This window comes from Centrocercus urophasianus, unplaced genomic scaffold, assembly GCF_019232065.1.
Source record: "Centrocercus urophasianus isolate 14NV4802_14NV808 unplaced genomic scaffold, USGS_Curo_1.0 seq_24, whole genome shotgun sequence".
Classification (NCBI taxonomy): Eukaryota; Metazoa; Chordata; class Aves; order Galliformes; family Phasianidae; genus Centrocercus; species Centrocercus urophasianus.
In genome coordinates, this window is record NW_024884800.1 from 4,673,973 (window position 1) to 4,697,134 (window position 23,162).

At 43.1% G+C, this 23,162-nt stretch overlaps 1 protein-coding gene across 2 annotated transcripts in view; it reads right to left on the bottom strand.

Annotated features, from left to right (window-relative positions):
* Nucleotides 1-17,523: 17,523 nt before the first annotated feature.
* The window catches only part of FGF13 (fibroblast growth factor 13), a 213,162-nt gene continuing 207,523 nt past the window's right edge, over nt 17,524-23,162 (bottom strand). For both annotated transcript variants that reach the window (XM_042825069.1, XM_042825070.1), the window contains one exon: nt 17,524-22,028. In XM_042825069.1, coding sequence (XP_042681003.1) covers nt 21,892-22,028 — 137 coding nt within the window. In that variant the 3' untranslated portion in view covers nt 17,524-21,891. The remainder of the gene's footprint in view (nt 22,029-23,162) is intronic.

A 23,162-nucleotide genomic window follows, 5' to 3' on the forward strand; every position in this document is an offset into this window, starting at 1 on the left:
TGATCTCCGTACCACAGTCAGCCAAGAAAAGTCCCATGACCTCTCTTTGCCAAGGAGAAATTGTGCTCAGGAAGAGCTGGGATGCTCTATGGGCAAGGAGTGACTTGATAAACTCCAGTCACTCAGTGACACATCTGTCCTTAGACTTTGAAGGCTCCTGTGTATGGATGCTAATTTTTGCCTGCTGCGTATTGCCTTCCATACCCACATTGTTCCTGAGATTTGATTTTTGTCTCTGCTCCATTTCATGTCAGATGAATGGCTTTAATCAGAATCTCTTAAACCCACTTCAGCCAATGGTCACCCTTTGTGAGATGCTGATGAACGCATTGTGGTCTTGCCTTGGCAAGGCAAGAGGCTAGACATAGGGCACAATTTTAACTTTTAACTAGATTCTAGCTAAGAGGCTCTTAGGCTTTATAAGATTTTCCAGTGATAGCCTCATTTGGGCTCTATAAATGGAAAGCAGGCAAGAAAATGAAATGTTTGCTCTGAAATATACATATTGATTTCAGCAGTCATACTGTAATTGTTCTCACCAATTAATTAATTGAGGTTCTGAGTGAGAAGTGACTTAAGTGGCAGTAAATTTTGCAGTTGCCCCAATGGACAGAAGCTGACCAAGTCTGGTATTCCTTGTTAACAGAGTATAAATTTCTAAATGCATTAAACCAAGTGACTAGTGTTAATGAAGTTTATCACAGCACTTGCAGCTCTCATTTGTCTCTTGCAAGAGGGTTTTGTAAGGCTGAGCTGATGAAAAGTGCTCCTTCTAGCTTCAGGCAGTATTTACAGTGGTTCCTCTTCTCTGTTTGGAGCATTTTCTTGTTTTAGAGACCATGGAGCATCTTGCTGTCTTAGTCTAGTCTAGTTTGAACATGTGGTTTTCTGCCTTCATTTTGCAGCTTTTAGGAGAGGACTCTCTGAAGTTCTTCTAAATGTAATATTAGCATATTCTGTCCTCTGAACTTCCATGTTCCAACCAAAGGCTTTTAGCTGATTATCTCAAGTCTCTTCTCTCTAATGACTTTCCAGTTTCTTGATGTTGAGCAAAATCAGCGGATAACTCTCTCTATTAGATGTAATTATCTAATGTATATTGAGCTTAGGAAATTATTCAGTTAATTTTGTCTTTAGTCTTCCATTTCCTGTTAGAGATTTGAAACTGTAAGCCTCCATTTCTCTCTTAATTACTGCATCCTGTTGATTTCTTGTTCCATTTTTTAAAGATAAGCACGTGCTTAAATGACAGCCTTTAAAAGCAGGAATAAGAAGTCTTCATCAAACTGTGATTGTAGTTTGAGTGCACTAACATCACTGGCTGAGGTGAGCCATGATTTTTTTATTAAAAATTCACTACCAATCTAGCATTTGTGTGTGTGTGTGTGTGTGTGTGTGTGTGTGTGTGTGAGTGTGGAGATGGCAGTGGGGGAGAGCCCACTCCCTATAGGAGGAAAAATGTCTTTCTCTTCATTAGATTTTCATACTTCTTCTACTCTCCATCCTCACAGTGCTGAGTTCTTGTTCAAGTGAAGCTACGTTAATGGGAATTATCATATCCCGGACTCAGCTGCTTTCCATCTTTTTTTTTAACATTTATGAGCTGTTGAGTTGATTAGGAATAAGCTGTTACTTTGTGAGGCCATCCAGAGAAGGGACTGTGCTGTAGTTTTATGCCTACTGAATGCCTCCAATTGTGCAGCTGGGATTGCTCTCTGTGCCATAGAGCTTTTGTTGCCGTATCTTCTCTTCCCAGTGGATGAGGAGAAACCTTTCCTGTGGCTTTTATAAGGTCATAAAAATCATTATAAAGCCTTTTACTCCGTTCAGGTTTGGTTTGCGCCACTGTAACTACACTTGCTTTCATGATAGAGTGTTCTTGGATGAAACACCCACTGCTTCTGTGCTGGGTTTTGCTACAGTGCTGCCAGGAGAGCTGAGTATTTTGTTCTAGATGAAGCAGCCTGCAGTATTGCTGCATTTCTTCCCCCTCCTTCAAATCAAAAGCTGCCTAAAACTTAATTCTCCAGTTCCTCAGGATCATAGAAAAATGCCAGCTGAAGGGGTCTTCTGTCTATGGTCCTTATTCCATTCTGAACAGAGCATGTTATTTCTTATATTATGAACAGAACGTGCTACTACGTGTTTGCATTTTCAAGTAAGCAAGGAAAACATTCAGTTAATTCAGCTGAGAAAAGTCAGCCTGGATCTCACTGCTGGATTTCCTACCCTTGCCTATTCTTGATGCCTCTTGTCCCCTTTTCATGAGTGCTAACTTTATCACAGAGCAGTCTGACAGCAGGGACACATTGAGTTCTTCTAGTTTGATGTTTCCATTGCAGTATTAGGCTGAATGGTAGCTGGCAGCAAAATCCATCCCTGTACCTCCTGAGACTCATTAAAACCGGGTAACTCTGAAGTACAGCAAAATGATTTCTGGTTGGACTGTGTTGCCAATTTAACAGATGTGTGAAAGGTAAAATGATGAAGTAGTTTCTTCTAAGGAAATTCCTCTAACTATGCACTTCCTTAAAACTTTCAATAAATGTTCTCTTATCAGATAAACTTTGTAGACATAACTGCTCATAATCACATGCTGCATGTCTAAGGGAGAGTACACAGATGTTTCTAGCATCACAGACTTTCTTACATGGCTTATTATAATTGCATTAATTTGTGCTTAGACTACTTGGGAGTATAATTATTGCACCGTTTCAGGACACGTACTGGTTGAGCAAAGGAGCTGCTTCCATTGGATCTTGTTGGCAATGGATGAGCTTCACCTCCTGCTGTTCTCCTTCTCCTGGAGACTGTGCAGCCCCCAGCTAAGTCCCAATGGATGGGTGCTCAGCACACATTGCTGTAACTGAAATGTCCATTCAGTAAATGCTGTTGTTAAGGCAGTGGATTTAGGAGTTCTACATAAACAAGCAACTTTCAGGCTAGCATAAAACCACAGCTAGATATTTTAGGTGAGTTCAGACTGAACTGAAATATCTCACATTTTGAGGGTTTTTCCCTCTAATTACAAGATTTTTGCTGTCAAGTTACAGAGAGGAAGGTGGAGTTGTTCTGAATCCCCAGGCAAGCCTGCTTCAATCCCGACTCAAACTTTTAGCTCTCATCATAAAGGAATATCGACTGTAGTTTTATTTTAATCTCCCCTTGTGAAAGTGACAGACTGAAACCGCGTGAGCCCTGACACTGGCAAAGAAATAATGCCTCTCTCAGGCTGCTCAATCCTATGGAGGTGTCATGCAGGAGGTCAAGACAGCCCTAGGAACTGCCTCAGCACAGAGATGCCATCTCTGGTGGGCTGATGGCTGCCAGCCAAGGTGCCAAGGGACGCTGCAGCTAAGAACTCTGCCTGCCAGCACCCAGCACAACGTGTCTGCAGCACCGACAGGTTGTCCCAATTTGCTCTTACACACAAAATCAAACAGGAAAATATTTGATTTGACAGGGCCAACAAATGGTGCTTTTGTGGAGAAACGATACTTTCAGCATATGATAGCCATCTGCCTGCTCCTCGCTGCGATTGTTGGGAGTTGTAATTGGGCACGCGGCTTTGACACCTACAGCGAGTAGCTGGCGCTGCCACCAGGCAATTTTAAGTGGGACAGAGCATTTATGAGTGTGAATTTTTACTTGGCTGCCATCGAGGCAGCCCTGTTAGGGACCGCTGAGTGATCAGGGATAAAAAATGGTTAACGAAGATTCTGCTTCAGTTAAAGCTAAACTCAAAAATTGTATGCATGGTTGATAAAAGTTCTCCTCGAGTTAAAATGAAACATGTAAACTGTTTGTGTTCTGTGTCACTGAGCTCTGACTGCTCTCTGGAGCCGGCAGCAAACCGTTTGTGGTGCGGGGAGAGAGTGGCAGTGCTGTGGTGGGGGCTGTTGTCCTTGGTGCAGTGTTCTGCCTGGAGTCGAGTGGCAATGTGGCTCTGGCAGTGGTAGTAGGTTTGGAGGAAACAAGCTTTTAATACAACGTGCCTGGCTCATCTTCATTTCATATTGGAGAGAGCTGCTTTAACATGATGGGCCAGTCGTTTCCCATTGGGTTTTACTGATATATTTGAAATGTGACTGCTTGCTGACAATCTATAATCCAGTGGCTCTTGCCCAGGCAGAGGAAGGTCAGTACGGCTGTGGTTTCATGGCTAGACAAAAGCTATGCCAGCATAAATACATTCCTTGGCACCACAGAGGATTATCAGAGCCAAGACCCAGTTTCTTTATTGATGCATTTATTCTTGAAAGAAAAAGGACTGGACAAGAGCAGACCTGGACTGCTCCCATCCTTGACCAGCACAACATGAGAGCAGAGCATGTCTCAGTCCCTGCCCCATGATGAAGACCTGTGCTTGATCTCCAGCAACCATGGGCTATGTATGGCAGAAGCAAGACTGCTGCAAACTTGCTGACTATTTATCAGTGGAGGTTAGATTTTCAGGAGTGGTGTAGATGCATTTGCTTCTAAACTCTCAGGAGGACCATTACCTGCTTTTCTCAGGTTTAGGACGTTGACTAATCCTGAATTCCAAACCTGTCTCAATTCTCTCCCTTACTGCATTTTCTACTCTGTCCCAGGTGCTATTTAGCTTAAGGGAGTGCACTGTCCTAATTATCTATTGTTTTTCTTCTCTGTTGAGGGAACAATACTCTTTGTCCATGCATTTCAAAGCACACTAATGTTCTAGAACAATTTAAGGGAGAAATATTTGATTCTGCAGGGGCATTGGTAATGACTTAATCAAAGGCAAAATGCCCCTTTGCTCCAATTTAATGTTCTTACAGTTTAGTTCTTATTAGCATTGATTTTTCCCAAGCCTTTAGCATCCTATTTATGAAAGGCAATATAATGAAATTTAGTAATAAGCAAGAATGCTGGAACACTAAAATAGACCTTTATTCTGCTGGCTGATGTGTAGGTGTGGAACATCTGCATCTCCAGAAGGACTGTATTTTGGTGGGCTTATACAGGCACATGGAAACACGTTGTGCCCCCATCACCATTCATATGTAGGGCGGGAGAAGGGACATGCTGAATGTCTAGTCTGATGATGTTTGCATGTAAGCCAGTTGGGAATCTCTGACATTCTCAATTAGAGCTTGTTTGCACATTCTCTTTGCAATTACCAAGCAGTTTGCAGCCAGTGCACCTGAAGGCTGCTCTGGGACAAGCTCAAATCTCACTGTCAAAGCTAGGAAATATGTGGCATTTGCAGTGCTAACAGAGAAGGATCTAAAATAAATGCCTAAACTTTCCTCAGACCTTTCAATAGTCACCAGTCCTTCCACAGTTCCTCACTTAGACTGGTTAAAAATAATCTTCACATTTTCATTTAATTGGTTGGAATGTCTGCATCAGTGCTACAAAAAATTTTAGAGGAGAAAATATTGCTTAAAGGGGTCTCTGAAGTAGGGCCTCCCAAATATTTAAGTGTTCCAAACAGATAAGGCAATAAAGCCATATAAAAATGTGATAAGTCATTGCCACCCCCCTGCAGCATCAAATCTTTGTCTTAGATTGTTCATAAACAGTAGCACGCTTCAAAATGAATGGGCAAAACCCATCCATGGGTGTCTGAGAGTGCTTGTTCACCTCAGAACCCCTGGTGAACCGATGGGTGCAGCTTTTGGCTGCACTGCTGTAATGTAGGCTGAGAAGTGATTTCAGGTTTATGGACAGTGAAATTCCAGGGCATAATTCATGAGGTAAAGAAAAGGAGCAGTATCTGAGAAACAAGCTGTTCACTGTTTTGCCCAGCTGAAAGATGTTGGCAAAACTGGAAAGCCGTGGGTCAGTTTAGTTCAGCTTGGTGATGAACTATGTGTTATCCAGTAATTATATATTTGACAGACAAAGTTCTTGTGTAAGGACAAAGACCATTTATTTTTGCTTAATATATTCTCTGCACACTCAGTCCAGCTGCCCCAAATGCAGCTGCCCAAATCTGTCTTGGCCTCCAGAACTGATTCCTCCATCCCTTCCTCCCCTTGGTGTCTGGGATTAAGCAGCATTCTGCCAGGAGAGGGATTTCTTGGAGCCAAAACTGAATTCAGCAGCTCCTCCTTGGCCTGCATAGCACCTGGGAAGCTTTGGAAAGTGATTTTTTGGACTGAATCCCATCCTTCATCCATGTCAGGAAAGTGGTGGGAATAAAAACACTGTGTTCAGAAATCAAGGAATTGGATAAGGATTTTTTACATATTTTTTGGGGAGGAACAGCAGCTGTTCTAATTCATCTTCTACTTTCTAAGCCTCCCAAATCACTGATTTACTATAATTAATGCTGTTTTTTTTTTTTTTTTCCCCTGCAGAACTTTATTCATAATAAATCTTTTAATGTACTGAAAGAAAATCCAGATGTTTTCCTGGGGTACAACCCAGCTGGAGCCCAGTGTATCCGCTGGATAAGTGGCCAGATCAGCCTGAGATCTGCACTAAACAAGCACAGGTTTAGCTGCTCCGGGCCATTGTGCCGTAACCGAGCAGCGTGCTTTTGCTTCACTAAACCTCCAGGCTTCTCAGGAAGAGCTCAGATGAAAGCTCTGCAGCACCAGATGGATCCTGCAGCACCAGCTACAGTGGGTTGGCTGGGCGCTCCTTTCTGCAAGTGCTGATGCTGAGCATCTTTTTCTGCTATCTCCACTTTATGCTGGGCTGCTACAACTCAGCCCACGGGGGAACGCCGTCTGCTGCACCTGCAGAAGGGAAAGCTCTCTCCGTGGCCCCAGCAGCCCCTGTGCAATGGTTTCTTTCTCACTCACGCAGCCGCAGGGCCGTGCGGATGGTCCCTGCTGTGCGGATGGTGCGGATGTGACTGGAATGAGAATCGCAGAGCTCTGTCCTCACACGGCGCTCTGGAAATGAATCGCTTTGATCTCAGGCGGATTTCCCCGCTCTATTTTTAGATGCGGCGAGGATAACCGAGGGTTGTCGGTTCTGATGCAGTCAGAAAGGAGCTTCAGATGCAGTTTTCCTCCTGGGATGGGAGAGGAGAGCAGGAGGAGGAAAACAAGGCATCTCCAGCAGCGCGTCTGAGCCTTCTGCTGCAGACAGAGACAGAACACTGAGCCCCTGAGGCTGCAGAGGGATGTCCCCAAATACAGAACACACCAGATGAGCTGATAAAACCCCCTACGCTGCTTCTTGCTGCTTTTTGTGTAACTCACCATCCTGCAGCAGCCTAGAGCTATGACTGAATTCAGCTTTGTAGTGTAGTGGATGCATTTGTGAGGGACTGCTAATAGTTATCCTTTGATTTAAAAATAATTGCTGTGTCTCTCGCTCTCCCTGCTTCCAGGGCATGCGTGGCTGTCCCAGATTGCTTGTTTTTGATGCTGTCAATTCCTGCTTTGCGTTTTGCATTCAAAATAATAAACAACTTAAACAAAACCAGAAACAAACAATCAAACCAAACCTTTTTTTTTTTTCGGTAGCAGCAGCGTGCGTGTGCAGGTTTGCACGCAGGCTGTTGGAAGGGAGAGAACCTGTTTACAGGGCACGAGCTCTGGGGAATAGTTTGCTTCCTTTTTCTCCCATCTCCCGTTGCTGGGAAACAGCCGTCCTGGTGCTGGCAGTGGCTGACTCACCGTGCCTGGTCCTCACACACACTGCCGCCTCGAGCTACAGCAGCAACAAAGGAAGTACAAATTCAGCAGTTAGACATGAAACACTGGGAAGATCCTTCCCTGGTGGCTCCAGGATATATGGCTGTTGGCTGCCAGGTGTAAGTGGTCCCCAGGGGCTGTAGCAAAAGCATGAGAAAGTCTCTAGTTTGGTGCCTCAAAACATGCAGCAGCCAATAGAGCCATGCGAGGAGGACTCCATGGACATCCCATTGCACCAAAGGTCATAGAAGCCAATGGAAAAATCCTATTGATATCAACTGAGCTTGCTCACTGCCCACCTTTCCTTAAATACTCACAGGAACGTGAATGAGTCCTCTTCTTCAACTCCTTCCTCTGCTGTGTTTGTGTTTTGTGGAGCAGAGCTCAGTTCTGCTCAGCTGTGAGCACTGGGGTGTGCATGGCCATTCCCTTTTTACTTGTGTGGACAGTCTGATTTGTATGGGCATATATATATATATATATATATATATATATATTGCACCTCCTATGGAACCTGTGTGTGGTGGATGGCTTTGCACAGCCAAATGCAGTGGTGCAATGAATTTAGTGTAAACATAAAGCTGTGAACATGTATCAAGATACTGGTACAATTAGATTCATAAATTCTTCACCATGAGATCAATCAACCAAGCTTAAAAGTAAGGAGTTTAGGACCTATTTGAGATTTGCAGTGGGTTCACTATTGTTTTGTTCAGCATTTCTCCATCCAAAGAGCTTTTAGTTGCTACTTTGGTGCTTCTGGTTTTCATGTTTACTTTTTATCAGATGATGAAATCTGAGGGGCTCTGAGGGGCTGGATAGGAGGGGGAAGCTGGAAACATGATGGGTCTGTAGGATAGCATTAAGTACAGCAGGACTGGCAGCAGCTACAAATCAAGCTTAGCAGAGTGCCACAAGCCTGGTGTGCTTGGCTCCTTGCCCCGGCAAGCCTTCAGAACCTGGTCAATTGCTGGAAACTTCCCCTAGCTTGGGTTTCTGGACTTCCTGTGGTGTCCAGACTCTTCCTAGCATCTGCATCAGAGAGCAGAGCCTGAAGTTACATCCATTGAGCCATCCATCCATCAGTTGACCATTTCCCCCCTTTCCCTCCCTTCTTCCTAACTCTGGAGTATCATCAACTTCTTCAGGCTGAGCTTACCCAGCTGCTAATACCCGAATCAAATAGATGCAGATTGAGTAGGTCTCCAAACTCAGTGTGATGCAGTAGATCAATCACATACCCTTTGCTGCAATTCACCACACCAGAGCAATCTCTCCAGGTGTGCTCAGAAGGACCAGCAGTGCTGAAGACACCTCTTCATGGCATTGCTGGGGCCATACTTCACCTCCATCACCAGTAGTCCCAACGTCCCTCCACAGTGTGACATCCTTCCACCCCTTCTGCTTTTTCTGGAGGCCCTCTGGATTTCATTTTATCAGAGGATAACATTTGAATTTTGCACTTGTGAATGTAAAGCTTATGTACCTTTGCTGACTCCTGCCCACTCAAGTGACTGGGGGTGTCAGGGAAGCTCAAGCACCTCAACCTGCACAGCTCCAGGAGTTGCCAGGAACCGGGACAGGAGACTGGTGGTTCTAGCATGAATCTCAAAGCAGCATTTTAAGCCATCACAATCTAGGGCTGGATTTCACAGCAGAAATTTAGATGTCAAGGCTAGACTCCCTCCTGAATCCTGAAACCCAGTTCCTGGTGGATTCTTAATTCTGCAAGTAGGTCATGCCTGTTGTCTGCCTCTGGGTACAGCAGAGACTTGACAGGTCTAAATAATAACTCATATCTCCTTGTTCTTTGATGTGAGATGTCACTAAGATGTTCCCTGCCATCCGCTTTTCATTTTTCCTCTTCCCTTTTTGCAAAACTCCGCTGAACACACAAGTTAATGAAGGATAAGACATTTCTAGGTCCTACCAGTTCTTGCAGCATGCAGTTCTTCCCTCCCAGCGTGGCTCTTTGCATTGGCCTGATGTGGGAAAAGAGCTGGCAGGACTGCAGTGTCCCAACAATCAATGAGCAATCTAAAGCTGGCCCTTAAGCCACATTTCAGTGTGCAGAGCCCAAAGTCAACAGCCCTCTCCCTATAAAAGCAGCATAACTCACACCTACTGCTTGTGCAGAGATGTGTGTGTGTGTGAGCAGTCTTAACATCAAGGTATCGCTTACTTACATCACTGCAGACATCTCATCCTGTCCTCTTACAGCAGTCTTCTCTCTCTTTACAGTCCTGGAGACCGAAGCATCACACAACATCAAGATTCAATGGCTGTGTGAGGGAATCCCACTACCAGAAGCTGCATCAATGCCACAGGCAGTTCCAACTCCATGATAAAATGCACGTACAGTTTCTGATGTTTGCATTTTGCTGGTACGTATTCAGCTGGATCTTTGTCACAGCAGTTTCAGCTTCCACAGGGAGCCTTCTAAAGACCTTGCCCTAATTGCAAAGCAATTCCAGTGACACTTCAAATTACGGGTGAGTTTTACATAAGTCTGTGGGTACGTGTTGTTATGACATGTAAAATCTTATCTTGGGCAAACGTGTTGAATTATGCAAGATCTTTGTTTTGTGTTTGTCAGGGTAATTTGAACCATTGCACATTTAACAAATGCACTTTCAAAAGACCCAATCCAGCACACAGCTGTGATAGTACAGATAAGCTTAATAAACTTTTTAAAATTTCCATTAATTTATATAAGCTATCAGATATTTATGTGACAGTGTTAAAGCTACAGATTCAAGCATGCAAAGAACAGAAAAAGCCACATCCTGAAACACAGCTCCTTTGCTGGGCTTCCAGGGGTGGCTCATTATATGATCAAATGCTGTTGTTTTTTTTTTTCCATAGGGGCCTTGCCTCCATCACTGAGCAGACTGCCTGATGCAAATCAATGGGCAGCAATTCACTAATCTGTTTCTATCCCATCAGTCAATGTGCAGCCCCAGCCCTTGTTTACCACACTCTGCTTAGCCTTACTGTAAAGATGAAACACTCTTTCCACCTGGGCTTTTCCATGACACTCATTACTGCAATTGTGTTTGCTTATTTCACATGCAAACAATTAATTAATTAGTCTCTCTGAAGCTCAGTAAGGCATACCAGAAGCATTACTACTGTATGGATAAGGAAAAGAGACACAAAGAGTCATTCAAAAATTTCAGTTAACTCAGGATGTTCAATGTGACACACTCAAGGGCTGATATCTTCATACATACAATGTGGTTTCACATGCTTAGTGCCATTGTACCTTCCAGCACCAACAGGACCAGGCAGCAACAGGTGGATGGAGAAGGTGGATGAGAGATGCCAGATGCATGCAACTTCTTGGTCAAGATTTGCAAGATCTGACAGCATGAAGGGCTTTAAAAGAAGGAGCTGAAGGAAAGCAGGGATGTGACTTTGTGGGTGCCTCTTGCTGTGATTCAGTGCTGTGTGCATTCAGGCATCAGCTCAGCCTGCAGCCAGGCATCAGTCCTATCACTTAAGTAGTCCCACACACTGTGTGGATATCCCATAGACTGGTCAAAAGAGGGCAAAGCAGCATCTCTCCTCTCATGTGGACTACAGCATGTACCGGTTACTTGCTTGAGAACTGTATCACCCAGAACTTGCACAATGACTTCACACACCACAAAGTCTGGGCAGCTACAGGAGTGCAACTGCAGGGGCCCTTCTCGGCTTTCTTCAGACCACAATTTGCCAGCTCCCATCCCAGAAATGAGAGACCTGAGGAATGACTGCAGAAACTTCTACTTGTTTGAGTTCCAGGAGTATTTATGTAATTTAATCAATGAACTGTATTGATTTATTTGCACTAAGTAACTCCTTGAGATCTGGATAATAGATAAGGGCGTGCACGGTGCTGTGTGAACACATCATAAACAAACATAACTTGCAAATCTATTTCAGATATTGATGATTAATCCCCTTATAGTAAAATAATGTTATAGTAAAATAATGTTAGTAAAATAATGTTATCCCCTTAATGTAAAATAATGCCTGTCCATTATGGCTTTTTTTAAAAAAAATTTTAAATTTGACCTTAGAGGTTTCAGAGTCATTTATTTAAGAAGAGCTGCCCTTTAAGCCAAATCTTACACTTCTTAAAAGGTCATAGGGTCTAAATATCATGGCTACTCATGAAGCATGGCTCCCTGAGAGGTCTGACAGCTGTCTTCATCAGAGCAAATCAAGGTCCTGCACAAATAAATGCTTGGCCATGAAGATGAAGGTTGTGTTCTTGCAGGGAATTTTATACTCTTGTCCACTTTGGCTGCTGGAGCTGCATACATAGAGTGCTGTAAAGGTTATCCCATCTGGCTCCCAAAGCCTGCATACATCAGCACACAAGATGCAGCACAGACATTTACCTTCATCAAGTCACCAGCTGGTTCGATTCCTGACATTAGTGAGAGATCTGGGTGCATGCTAATGTTGTGCTTTACTAACCGCATTTGTGAGAGTTTTATGCAAGAGAAAGATAAATGTCTCTGACCAGAATTAAGTATAATTATAGATATGCTGAGCCAATGAACCACTTTCTCAGACACCTGGGCCAGATGAGGCTGCTGCTATTCACATGTGTTGCCCAACCTCAGCTCTCCCAAGCAGCACACAGCTGAGCTGACTTCCAGTCTCATCCACCCCACAATGCATTATTGTACAGCAAAGAGACAGTGTTTCTTTTATACCTGTTCATTGGGTGTTTTCAAAATGACCAAACTTCCTTCTCTCTTCTCATCCTCTCAATGCATGTGGAGGGTAGAGAGGGAGAGCAATGTGGTCCCAACTAATCACTGAAATCCATAGCTTGGGTGCACTACCTGGTGCTTCCAGTTAATTATGTAACAAGGAAAAACAGCTTTTAAAGTAATTTCTCTGCAATTGTTTGCCATACTTACAATGCTGTTCTGTTGCTCTTTTGTTGTATTCTCTTTTTATGCCATTCTAGGTGTACATAACTGCCTTTTTTTTTTTTTTTTTTTTTGTTTTTTTTTTTTGTTTTTGCAGAGCACCTACTTTTAAGAAGTGTATGTGAATTTTGAGCTATTTTGCTTACAGTGTTTGAGTTCTAAGAGTACTTATGGGAGAGAGGAAAGCACACATTTGCTGCTAAACTTTAGTCTATCGTGGTTTCATAGTGATAACCTAAAACCCCTTCGGACACAGATCAGGACTTCGGTTGAGTATGACTGTCCACCACATAGGCAAGCAAACACAAACCACTCTCATCATATATTTGAATTGATTTTCTTCTGGTTATTCAGTAACTGTTTAGTTTTAGCTCTAGGTTTAGGTAATAAATATGAAGTGGATTAAAGCCATGGCTCCTCAGACTGGCCCTAGGCTCATTTGTAACAACCCATAGTGCATCTGTGCTTTAACAAGCTCACTCCTTTCAGTTAATCCATCCATAGTCCTAATGATCTTCCTCTTGAAGCCAATCCAAGGGGGTAAGGAAGAGACTTACCCCTACACCGTGAGCAATCAGGGCAGAGACTGGCTTTGGAGTTCAGAACCAGATGGCTAGAAGCTTCACTGACATTTAATAAAGACTTCTGGTATTAAGACAAATGCCAAGATCTGTAGGCTGCCCAAATTTCAATAACTCCTTTGCCACTTTTGAGTCATCATTAATGCCATCCCACTCAAGGGATATTCCTAGGTGTATCCCTCTTCCCAGTACTTTTTTGATTCTACACTCTTAATTTGCATTAACACAGCTGGCGATTAAGCTTTTAACCCTGTAATGGTGTAGTGTGATAGAAAATACAGCAATAGTAACAGAGTAGCAAATGAGAACAACCCCAAATACAGCAGGTATGGATACCAAAAAAAAAATGAAAGAAAAAAATTGCTTACCTTTACATGATCTCCAGTAGGCAGTAACCTCCAACAAGATACCCTTCCCTCCACTCTCAACCTTTAAATGAGGTCTGAGAAGGGGTGGAGCCTGGCTCTACCTCTTCTGGTCACTCAGGTTCATTGCATGCACCTGAGCTCCCCTGGGTTGGCCCTGCCTTTCCATCAGGTGCTCAATCACTTTTTCAGTCTGTGACTCAGCATTTCTGCTACACCCCCCAGCTCTTCTCTCATAATTCCTGGCAAGCTCCATTCAGTGCTGTAATCTGTGTGAGCTGCTTAAACCCTTCTGCTTTTCCATGGCAGTTTTCAAAGACTGGAGATCTTTGAGCAGTCTCCTGTGAAGTTTTAGCAGCCTCCTCCCACTCCCTATTGCTGTGTTGGGCAAGGGGCAGCAGTCTGCTTTCCTCTTTCATGCCATTTCTGAGCAATTCTTCAGTGTTGTGCTTCGCCCTGACTGATCAAAGCCTCTCCCACTGTGACCTTTGATCAAGCAATGAAAGATTTCTAGCAGAGTATCAGCCCCTTCCTGATTGCTGTGAGGTGGGTCAGCCATTACTCAGGGCAGTATGGGTTTAGTGGAAGTGCTTGCTTGAGCAAGGCTGGCAGGGGTTGCCCGTTTGTCTCCTAAGCATTTTTTAGTTTACTGCATGGCAAGGTTAGTTGCTGCTGAGTGCTCTGACCCCGCTTTTCACCATGTTGAATTCCTTGTGTTGCTGGTGTCAACACCATTCTCCCCTGTTCAGGCTGTCCAGAAGCACTCATGTGACAAACAAGATCTGAGAGATACATACTGTCTATCTATATGCTATGCATATGCATGTAAATATATGTATACTTACATATCTTTCATACATGCCTATGTGTGTATGTATATATGTAATCTATCTCAGCATGCTTGTGTGAAGGCCTTTTCCTCACTGGCAGAATTTGAACTCCAAGTGGGCTGTTGTCTGTCTGCCATAGGGCATGATGGAAGAATACTTCTTTTGCCTCTGTTGAAAATGATTGACCATTGGTTCAGTCAAATGCTACAGAGCATTAATGAGACGTTGGCTTTGTATGCCAGCCAGGCTACCATGGATGTGCTGTGGGAGACTGACACGTGCTTGGGCTCCACGTGGTTCATTGAAGGCAGATTCTCTTGGCAGGTGGAGCAAGGCAGGAATGTTTAATCTTTCATTGAATACTGACCAAATTTGCAGAACAGGTTACAACTGGAAAAAATATGAATGACCAAGCAGGTGAAACTGATGCTGTCTTCATAGAACCTTAGGAATTGTCTACACAGAAAAGGATGTTAGCTGGTATGAGTTACCGAAACTCTTCACTGGTATTTGATTTCCTTTGGTTTCTCTTTGTTTTGCTCAATCTACAGTCATTATGTGAGCATAACATTTGCTGACTGAAATTCCCTAGAAAACTTCATTATTTAATACAAAATAATATCTTCACCAACATCTCTGAAACAGGTGGTTTCTCAAATGTTGCCAATATTTCCAAAGCCATTATTGGTTTTGTTTTTTTTTTCTTAATGAAAAAAGTTAAAAAACAGCCCTCTAAACAACAATAAGAAGTTCTGCTTTTGATTAACAGAGAAAAAAAGTTTAATTTCTAAAGATGTCTCTATATTATTAACTCAATTATCAGAAGGGATGGTTGAATGAGCAGACAATTAAAAGAAGGAGAAGCTCAGAAGGAAAAGTTCATCAGTGTATTAGGCAGACAATGGGGGAAAGTAAAACTATTCCAAGTACTATTTGAAGGAAGCCATTTGGGAAAGAAATAGGATTAATTAAGTTTTGAACCGGTTAATTTTGTTATCTAAAAATATTTCACAGATTAACCACTATAACGTACTTATGCATGAGGTAATGTCTGAGCTCCTTCAGCAGGGCTGCTCTCGATAAAGGTACTTTAAATCAACATGGCTCTCCAGACTTTCCAGAGCCCATAGGGTATTCTGCAGCTGAGATTAAGATGGAGCATTGAGACAGCCCCAACAGAGAGGTCTGCACTGTGCAGCAGTATTTTGCTGTGGCTCACAGTCAGCTGAATCCCACTAAACTCAATGAGAGGCAATGGCTTTGTTGCCTCTCATGGGGAGTGATCCTTAGGCTTTATCACCTTCTCCATCTCCCTGCCTGTTTTCATTGTAGGCATCAGTGTAAAATAACTTTGTAGAGCTAGAGCAGTGATTTGGAGGAGCCTCAGTGGAACCTGCTGTCACCAGAACTACCCCAAAGAGGAATCACTTTCCTTCTGCAATTTATTCCCATTGCCGCTCCCTTGGAGCTCGTGTACATGCAGCTACAGGGATGCTCCAAGTGTTCCTTCATCTACAGAATTCTGGTAAACTCTTCCTTTCCTGTTCTTTTTCCTGTTCTCCTTGAGAAAATGTCTGTAACCTTTTCCTTCCATGGATTTTTCTCCCTTACATTTTTGTTTTTAGGGCTGATCCTGACAGTAGGGACAGTTTTCCATGACTTTGTCTCAGGCCTCCAAGATAGCTCTGTATTCCAGCTCTCAGTACAGTTTCCATCAAAATATATGTAGTGATATTTGTGTGTACAAAATCCCCTTGCTGCAAAGCTTTGGACAATGGGGTCTGTGCCCTCACTCCACATGCATGGCCCTGCTTTGTGAAAACAGGTCCCATAATTGAAATAAATCAATACGCAAAAGGCAAAAAAATAAATAACTAACTATGTTCACCCTGGTTGGATAGGGCTTTTGTTTGTGCCTTCGTTTTCTTCAAGGCGTGGGTAGTGAATCATGACAAATTACTTTCTGGAGCTTTGCAGTCTATTTGTTAATGAATTAATTTTAACATGCACCAGCCACGGCTCCCCCCATGCTCCTGCATGGTCCCTGGGTGGGGGTGGACCGGTGGCTCTGTCCTCAGCAAGGGGACAAGCTCAGAAAAAGTGTGACAAAATGTATGCAATGTTGGGTGGCCCATGCAAGGCAAAGACATTCATCCTGCCCTTCCAGTTGTTGAATTTAGGTGAGAAATGCCAAATATATGATTTGAGGAAAAAACATGGCCTCTGGGTGCTTGAAAGTAATTTTCCATAGGTGGTATTTGAGAATCTTATCTTCTATGTCATTAATAATAATCTTTGAAGGGAACCCTATAAACTGTCTTCCATTTCTGATGAGATGGAATAATTTATTACTTCAATTTCCCTGATTAATGTAAAATGTGTTTCAAATTTAGGTTTTACTTTAATATTTCAGCTTCCCCATGAGGGGAGCTGCAGTAGGGCAGGGTGACTGTGTCATCCCCCGTATCCACCCTCCCTATGCCATGGCATGTTCCCAAATCAGGGTGAGCTCCGCTAGCAGAGCAGACCTGCAATAAAATTAAGCAGCAAAAACAGCTTCTTTCAAGACCCTGCTCTCTAAAAGGCAAGAACATTGGTGCCCAGCTGCCTGGAAGGGCCAGATCCCACAGCTCTAAATGTTAAGTTATGAGCTGAGTTTGGACATTCTCAAGAATGTCTTCTCCCAAAAGAACTGGAAAAAAGCCTGAAGTTTGTGTTCTTTAGAACAAATCATATTGTAGGTAGAAACAAACCTATTCTCAGTAGGCTTTTTGCTGTTCTTTTCCACCACTGCGTTCTTGAGTGCCAAAGTTGAACAAAAACATGGTGCTTTGTCTTGTCCTTACACCATGCACTAAGCTGAGCTCCAGGGTTCACTGAAGACATTCCATGAGCTGCTAAAACTCTTTACATGTTCTGTGTCTTCCATGGCCTATATTTATGCTACAGCAACTGGAGGGCTCATTTGTGTGCCTTGACCACTCAGGTCGCCCAACTCTAGTTCAAAGGGACATAAAAGACTATATTACTACAGTAGGGTCTTTATCTCAGTGAAAACAATGGTGTAATGCAGCAGTGCTGGGATGGGAAGCCCTTAAATGCAGTGATGAAAATCAGAGCCCAGACAAAGAGGAATCTGTTTTAGAGAGACTTATTTATTAGAAGATAGGAGGTTGTTACATACAGATTCTGTCCTGCAAAAGTGTCCTGGTTAAGGATATGTCAGGGAGATGTTTAAACCCGTTAGAGGTGGTTCTGGTCTCCATGCAGAGATACTCAAGACACAGCAGAGCTCTGTCAGGCCTGGCTCTCACACTGTTGCTCAGCTGCCGAGAGGCCTGACATACCACAGCATCCCTGAGCTCGTTACACCACCTTTATCCCACTGGAAACCCTGGCCTGTGGGCTGGAAACCAGCGGTGGGGACGCCAGACAGTGCTGCAGAAGGGGCATCGTTCCTGGGGGGAACCTGGAGGTGTTTTCCCCAAGCAGGGAATTGTCTTCCATCGTGCCAGCGATGAACACGTCTGAGCAAGGGGCTATGGAGATGCAACCATGCTGTGAGGTAGCATGAGGTAAGTTAAAATAAAACAAAATAAAAAAAGAAAGAAGAAGGAAAATAAAGATCTCTCTGCGGTGCAGAGAAGAGCTCCTGCCATCTTCCCTTACCCCAAAACCAGACAGAGAAGGCAATGTTCTAGTCCCCTGCAGAGACTGCAGAGAAAGCAGCTGTGATAGGTGGATCTCAAAAAGGCAGAGGTTTTGCCCCATAATAGTTGTGCTCCTCGCAGTTTTCCTCCACTTTCACAAGTGACCTGATTCCCGTTGGGTTGGCAGGTAGCGTTTGTCAGCCTTTCATAAGGCCTCTGCCCCACAGTGGCTCTGGGCCTTTGCCTGAGGAAGCCCAGGTGAATCAAAAAGCCACCGTACAGTGTTGCACCTCCTGAGTCAAATCCAGGCCCATGGTATGCCACGCAGAGTGTGGTCACATTGGTGGAGAGGCAGGGACAAACAAAATGGCAGGTGAGAGGCATAAGCCATCACACTGCAATAACGAAGGGCCTGAGAGCAAACCTTCTGCAGGTGGTTGGTGGCTCACAGCCAGTACAAGGCTCGGTTTGTCTTTATTCCAGGCATGCATCATCCTACTGCACTTGGACAGGTACACGTGCAGAGCAAAGTGGGTTAAGTGGCAGCTGTAAGTTTTCTTTTCATACACAGCTATCTGATATGGATACTTTTCCAACATCTAGCAGGCTTCTTAAATGAGCGTATGACTCAAGAGTTGTCTGTTTAATGAGCCAATCTACGGATGCAGAAGGAGGAAGATAAATAAATACTTGACTCTAACTCCTGCAGTTCCTTTGCTGAAGCCAAACTCTTGTCTACTCAAGGGTCTTTGCTGGCTGGGTCAGAGTATCACCTTCGCATCACTGTCTGCAAAGGCACGTTTTACTGCATTTCTCTTGTTCTGTGGCTCCACAGACTATTTGTAAAATTCTGGACATAATCTCCCACTTTGCCTATACTGTATATGAGCTTTTGTCTACTGCAGGATGCTATCAAGGGTTTCCCTTTCCAGTCTACAAATCTGAAGGAGATAATTTTAACAGGCTTGCCAGAAATTTTTAGAAAAAATTAGCTGCTTATGGTTCATCTATCACCATTTCTCCCTGTCTTTAACCCAAGAGTGGGCTTTGCTAGCCTGATATACTAGAAACTTTTGAAACTAAGGACTTTATAGCGAATGCTCAGTGATGACAATGTCAATATGAAAAATAGGTCTTCAGAAGTGACAATTTCTGAGACGAGCATTTTTCTTTTGCTACAGATAACCTTCAAGGTTGGAGATACTGGGGATGGGGAGTTGCAAGGCTGCAGCTGTCAAGCAAAGCAGCAGACCTCCAGTTACCTTTAGGATAATGGACATGGCATTGAACAACATGTCTAGCTAGCTTTGGCACAACAATGCCTACTTTTAATCAGGTTTTATGTTCCTAAGGCACTCGGACTCCTTTTTTGGAACATGCACCCCAATGAGTCTGATTTTCTTGACTGTGAGGGTTAAGAAAATGCTTCATGAAGGCAAAGCACAATTAGCTGAGGAGAAAAAATGCTCCAGACCCACTGAAATATCAAAACCCCAGAAACAATCATCGGGCACATCTTCAATTCTTTAATGACTTTCATGGTAGTGCTCCCTCACCTTCTTCATCCTTCAGTGAAGGTTGATATGAGGATCCCAGGTCCTCTGAAGGTCACCACAATGGTGTTACGTGGGGAGGGCAATACCTTGCTCCAACAGAGGAGTGTAGGAAGCCAAAGCTCTTGGCATAAAATTTGCCACGAAAGAACAAATTTGGGAGTTTAATGTGAAACAATCTCCTCTCTTTCCTCAGCCCTGGCATTCATAAAAAAAAAAACAACTAATTGTCCCAGCTTGTTCAGGAGGGAAGGAGACATACTAGACAGCAGAATATCTGTTTTTACTGTCAGATTAGCAGTTACAGGCAGCTTTTTGTCTCCCTTTCCATGATTCCTTCCAGACCTGCTTCTTCAGCCACCCGTGATGAGAACCTGTTCCTCCTAGGTCTTACTGAAAGACCTTGATGAGTGAAGCTCGCCTGTCAGAACTGTATGGACACTGTAGAAAAGTTCTCGTTGATGAGTTTGGAGAGAAAACTTAGAAGTCCATTTTCTCTCCAGAACACGTGCACAAATGCAGGAGGCATGATAGCCCATTTCCTCAAGACCAGACGAGCTGGCCCCGATGAGTGCCTACAGCCTTCAGTCAGGGAACTCTGAGCATCCTCAGGGTGCCACCCTGACACGAGCAGTCCTGAACTCATCAGATCTTTTTGGGTCCCCCTGTTCTGAGGGCTCTGGGGAGGTGTGCTGCGAGGTAGCGCTATGCGGCTGCACTAAGGAAGCCTAACGGGGAGAACAGACACGGAGAAGCTGGAGAAGCTCAAAGCAGAGGAGAGCAGTTCACTGAGGCTCCAACAGCGTGCAGTCAAGGGGCTGTTACCCAGACTTTGTGGCACTTAGTAGCCACTGTGTTTTGAGTATCTCAGCTGGGCGTATAAGACCAGTTCTAACAATATCCAAAAGGAAGAACGTTTTCTCATTCATATGGAGTACGGAGTCACAAGGGAATAACTTGCTAAATAGAAAGATTCTGAACATTAATTACAGTATCTTTTATAATTTTATAATTTAATTGCCAACCTTTTCCCTTGAAATTAATCACTGATGTACATCATATAATCAAACAAGCTTTTTAAAAAAGTACATCTTAATATAAATAGTTTATTCAGTGCATGGTTGTGTATACAACAAATAATAAACAACTCTTTTGTACAAGGCAGAAAGCTGCCTGTACAGAACTATGTCAGTTTTGGAGCACAGAATCCAACGATGATTAATGCACAAAATCTTACACATCATGCAACTCTAGGCCAATATTCCAACTTTCTCCCATGCAACAGACATGATGACCTAAATGGAAACCTAACTACATTTTTTTTTTTTAAACAACTGTTTCCAATAGCATGTATAAGTATATGTTGTTTAGGGGTAACCTGTCCTAACGCTTCCTCCTACACAATATTCACGTGCCCATTACAGTGAAAGAAGGACTTTTACAAATAAGACATTTCTTATAAAAAATTAAGTCACCTTAATTCCACAGTTTCTGTCTTTAGAAAAGAAGCCACAACAATAGTTTAACATGACACACAAAATGGAATTAAGAGAAATCTACACTGGAGGATAATTTTATCCCTTTCTGTCAACTTCCACTTGGGATAACAAAACATTTCAGTTCCTACAGACTGGGGTTAGCACAAGAACTTTACCAGAAACTACAAATCTATAAAAATTTATATTTCATTGTGTTTAAAACCACAAGAACACTGTTTGCTAGAGCCTGAGACGCCAACTCTCAGTTCCAACCCTGAATTTGTAATTATTTTTTTGAAAGACATAGCTTTAAAGACCCATTGGAGTTCAGAAATCAAAAAGCTGCACTATTTCAAATTAAAGGATACATCTTTTTTATCAAGCCTTAGATATAAAACTGTAAGCCAAGGAAACAACAGAGTTTACATATTTGTTTTTTGTTTCCCCTATAAAACATATAAGCATTAAAATTTCCTTTGAAGAGCAAAAGTGGTCTTTTTCTTAGTTGGAAAGCAAATTCTTATCAGCAGTGAATGCTGTGAAATGTTTTTGTTTCATATTCCACAAAGCATAGGAGAGAGAGAGAAAGAGAGAGAGAAAAAGAGAGAGAGAGAAAGATCTGGACACCTCTTCTCCGAGATTTAATCCGCAGTTATGTTTGCTGGCTATCCAAGTGCCTTGTGATATGCACAAGCATATTCTACATTATTGGGGTATATCCTTTGACAACCAGTAGATCTAATGGCTGATAAACGAGTGACCTATGCAAGTTCGGTGGCTTGTCCTGGGCAATTGAACATTTGGATGAAAGACTGCTAGTAAGAATTCAACTGCATCCAGAGGTAAGGTTCTGTTTAGAGAGCACTTGGCTTGCCTTAACCTGGCTACGTTGATTCGTTTTGGCTCATGGATTTACCCCCATTTAGCACTCCTGAAACACTTCTGCTCTTTGTTGGGGTCCCACTTCCAGATCTTGAGAACTCTGTGAGATCGTGGAGAGAAGGCTCTTTGTACATGGCCACTGCAAAGCAAAAGAGAGGCAGCACATCAGCATGCAGTACAGACACTTGGTGCAACGTCCAGCTACTAAACGCCCAGATTTTTCATTCCGCAATGAGCAACATAAGGAGTGAATTAAAAAATACAGCTTCCATTCAGAACACCCTAAGAAATTCCAAGCTCCTCTTAAAGGGAATGACATTTTAGAGAGGGGAAAAAAAACCAAACCCTAGTTACCTTTTCTCCCAGTTAAATCACCCACCTACCCGCTGCGCTTGCAAAGCTTTGCAAGATAGATGCGAGCTGATATAAATCAGCATTTCCTTACTAATGGTGAAAGAGCACTGCTAACAGCTGTGATCTGGCCTATTACTTGTGCATACAGACCAAGCTGAAGAGTGTGAAAATGGTTTTTCAGCCTTCTGCTTCCTTTGCATTCATACACACAAATGAAGATCAACCTCAGCGTCAGTTGCCTAAAAGCTGCTCCTAAATGTAGATTACCAAGCTAGTCTGGAACCCACCCAAGGCTGTGCACCTTAGAAATATCCCCTCTGATTTCAGAATGACACTGCCTTAAAAGGTGTCTTAACAGCGTAACCCAGAAGTGAAGAGCCCACAAAGGAGGAGCTCGTGGAAGCTTTTTCTGGAGAACACAACCATGAAGATATTTTCTCACTTTGCATTAACCAAAGAAGAATCCGAGTCTGAGCACAGCACTGATTCAGATGCTCCAGGACTCCTGCCTTTTACTACACAGCAAGATATGTATGCCACATGCATTATTACCTTTAATGTCACATGATGATGCCACATTAATTGTGGTTAAATAAGCACTGCACACTGCAGCTTTATCCCAGACAAAAACAGACAAACATCCTGTAATACATAGCACAGATTGACGAGATGTACAGCAAGTTGGTAATGGCTGTGTAAATGCTTGGGCTATTCCAAGCAAAGCCTTCATTAGATGTAACAGAGATGCTATGGAATGTGGGCACAAAGAAACTAATGTATATATCTAGTTAGATGAGAGGAAGACAGAAGTAATGTAGAGAAGCATAAAAAATAGCAGGTTAGACTGAGAGCACGTTACAGAATATTATACCTTTGTTATATAGTTAGCTGTACCCTTCAAATATGTATGCGCGGCAAT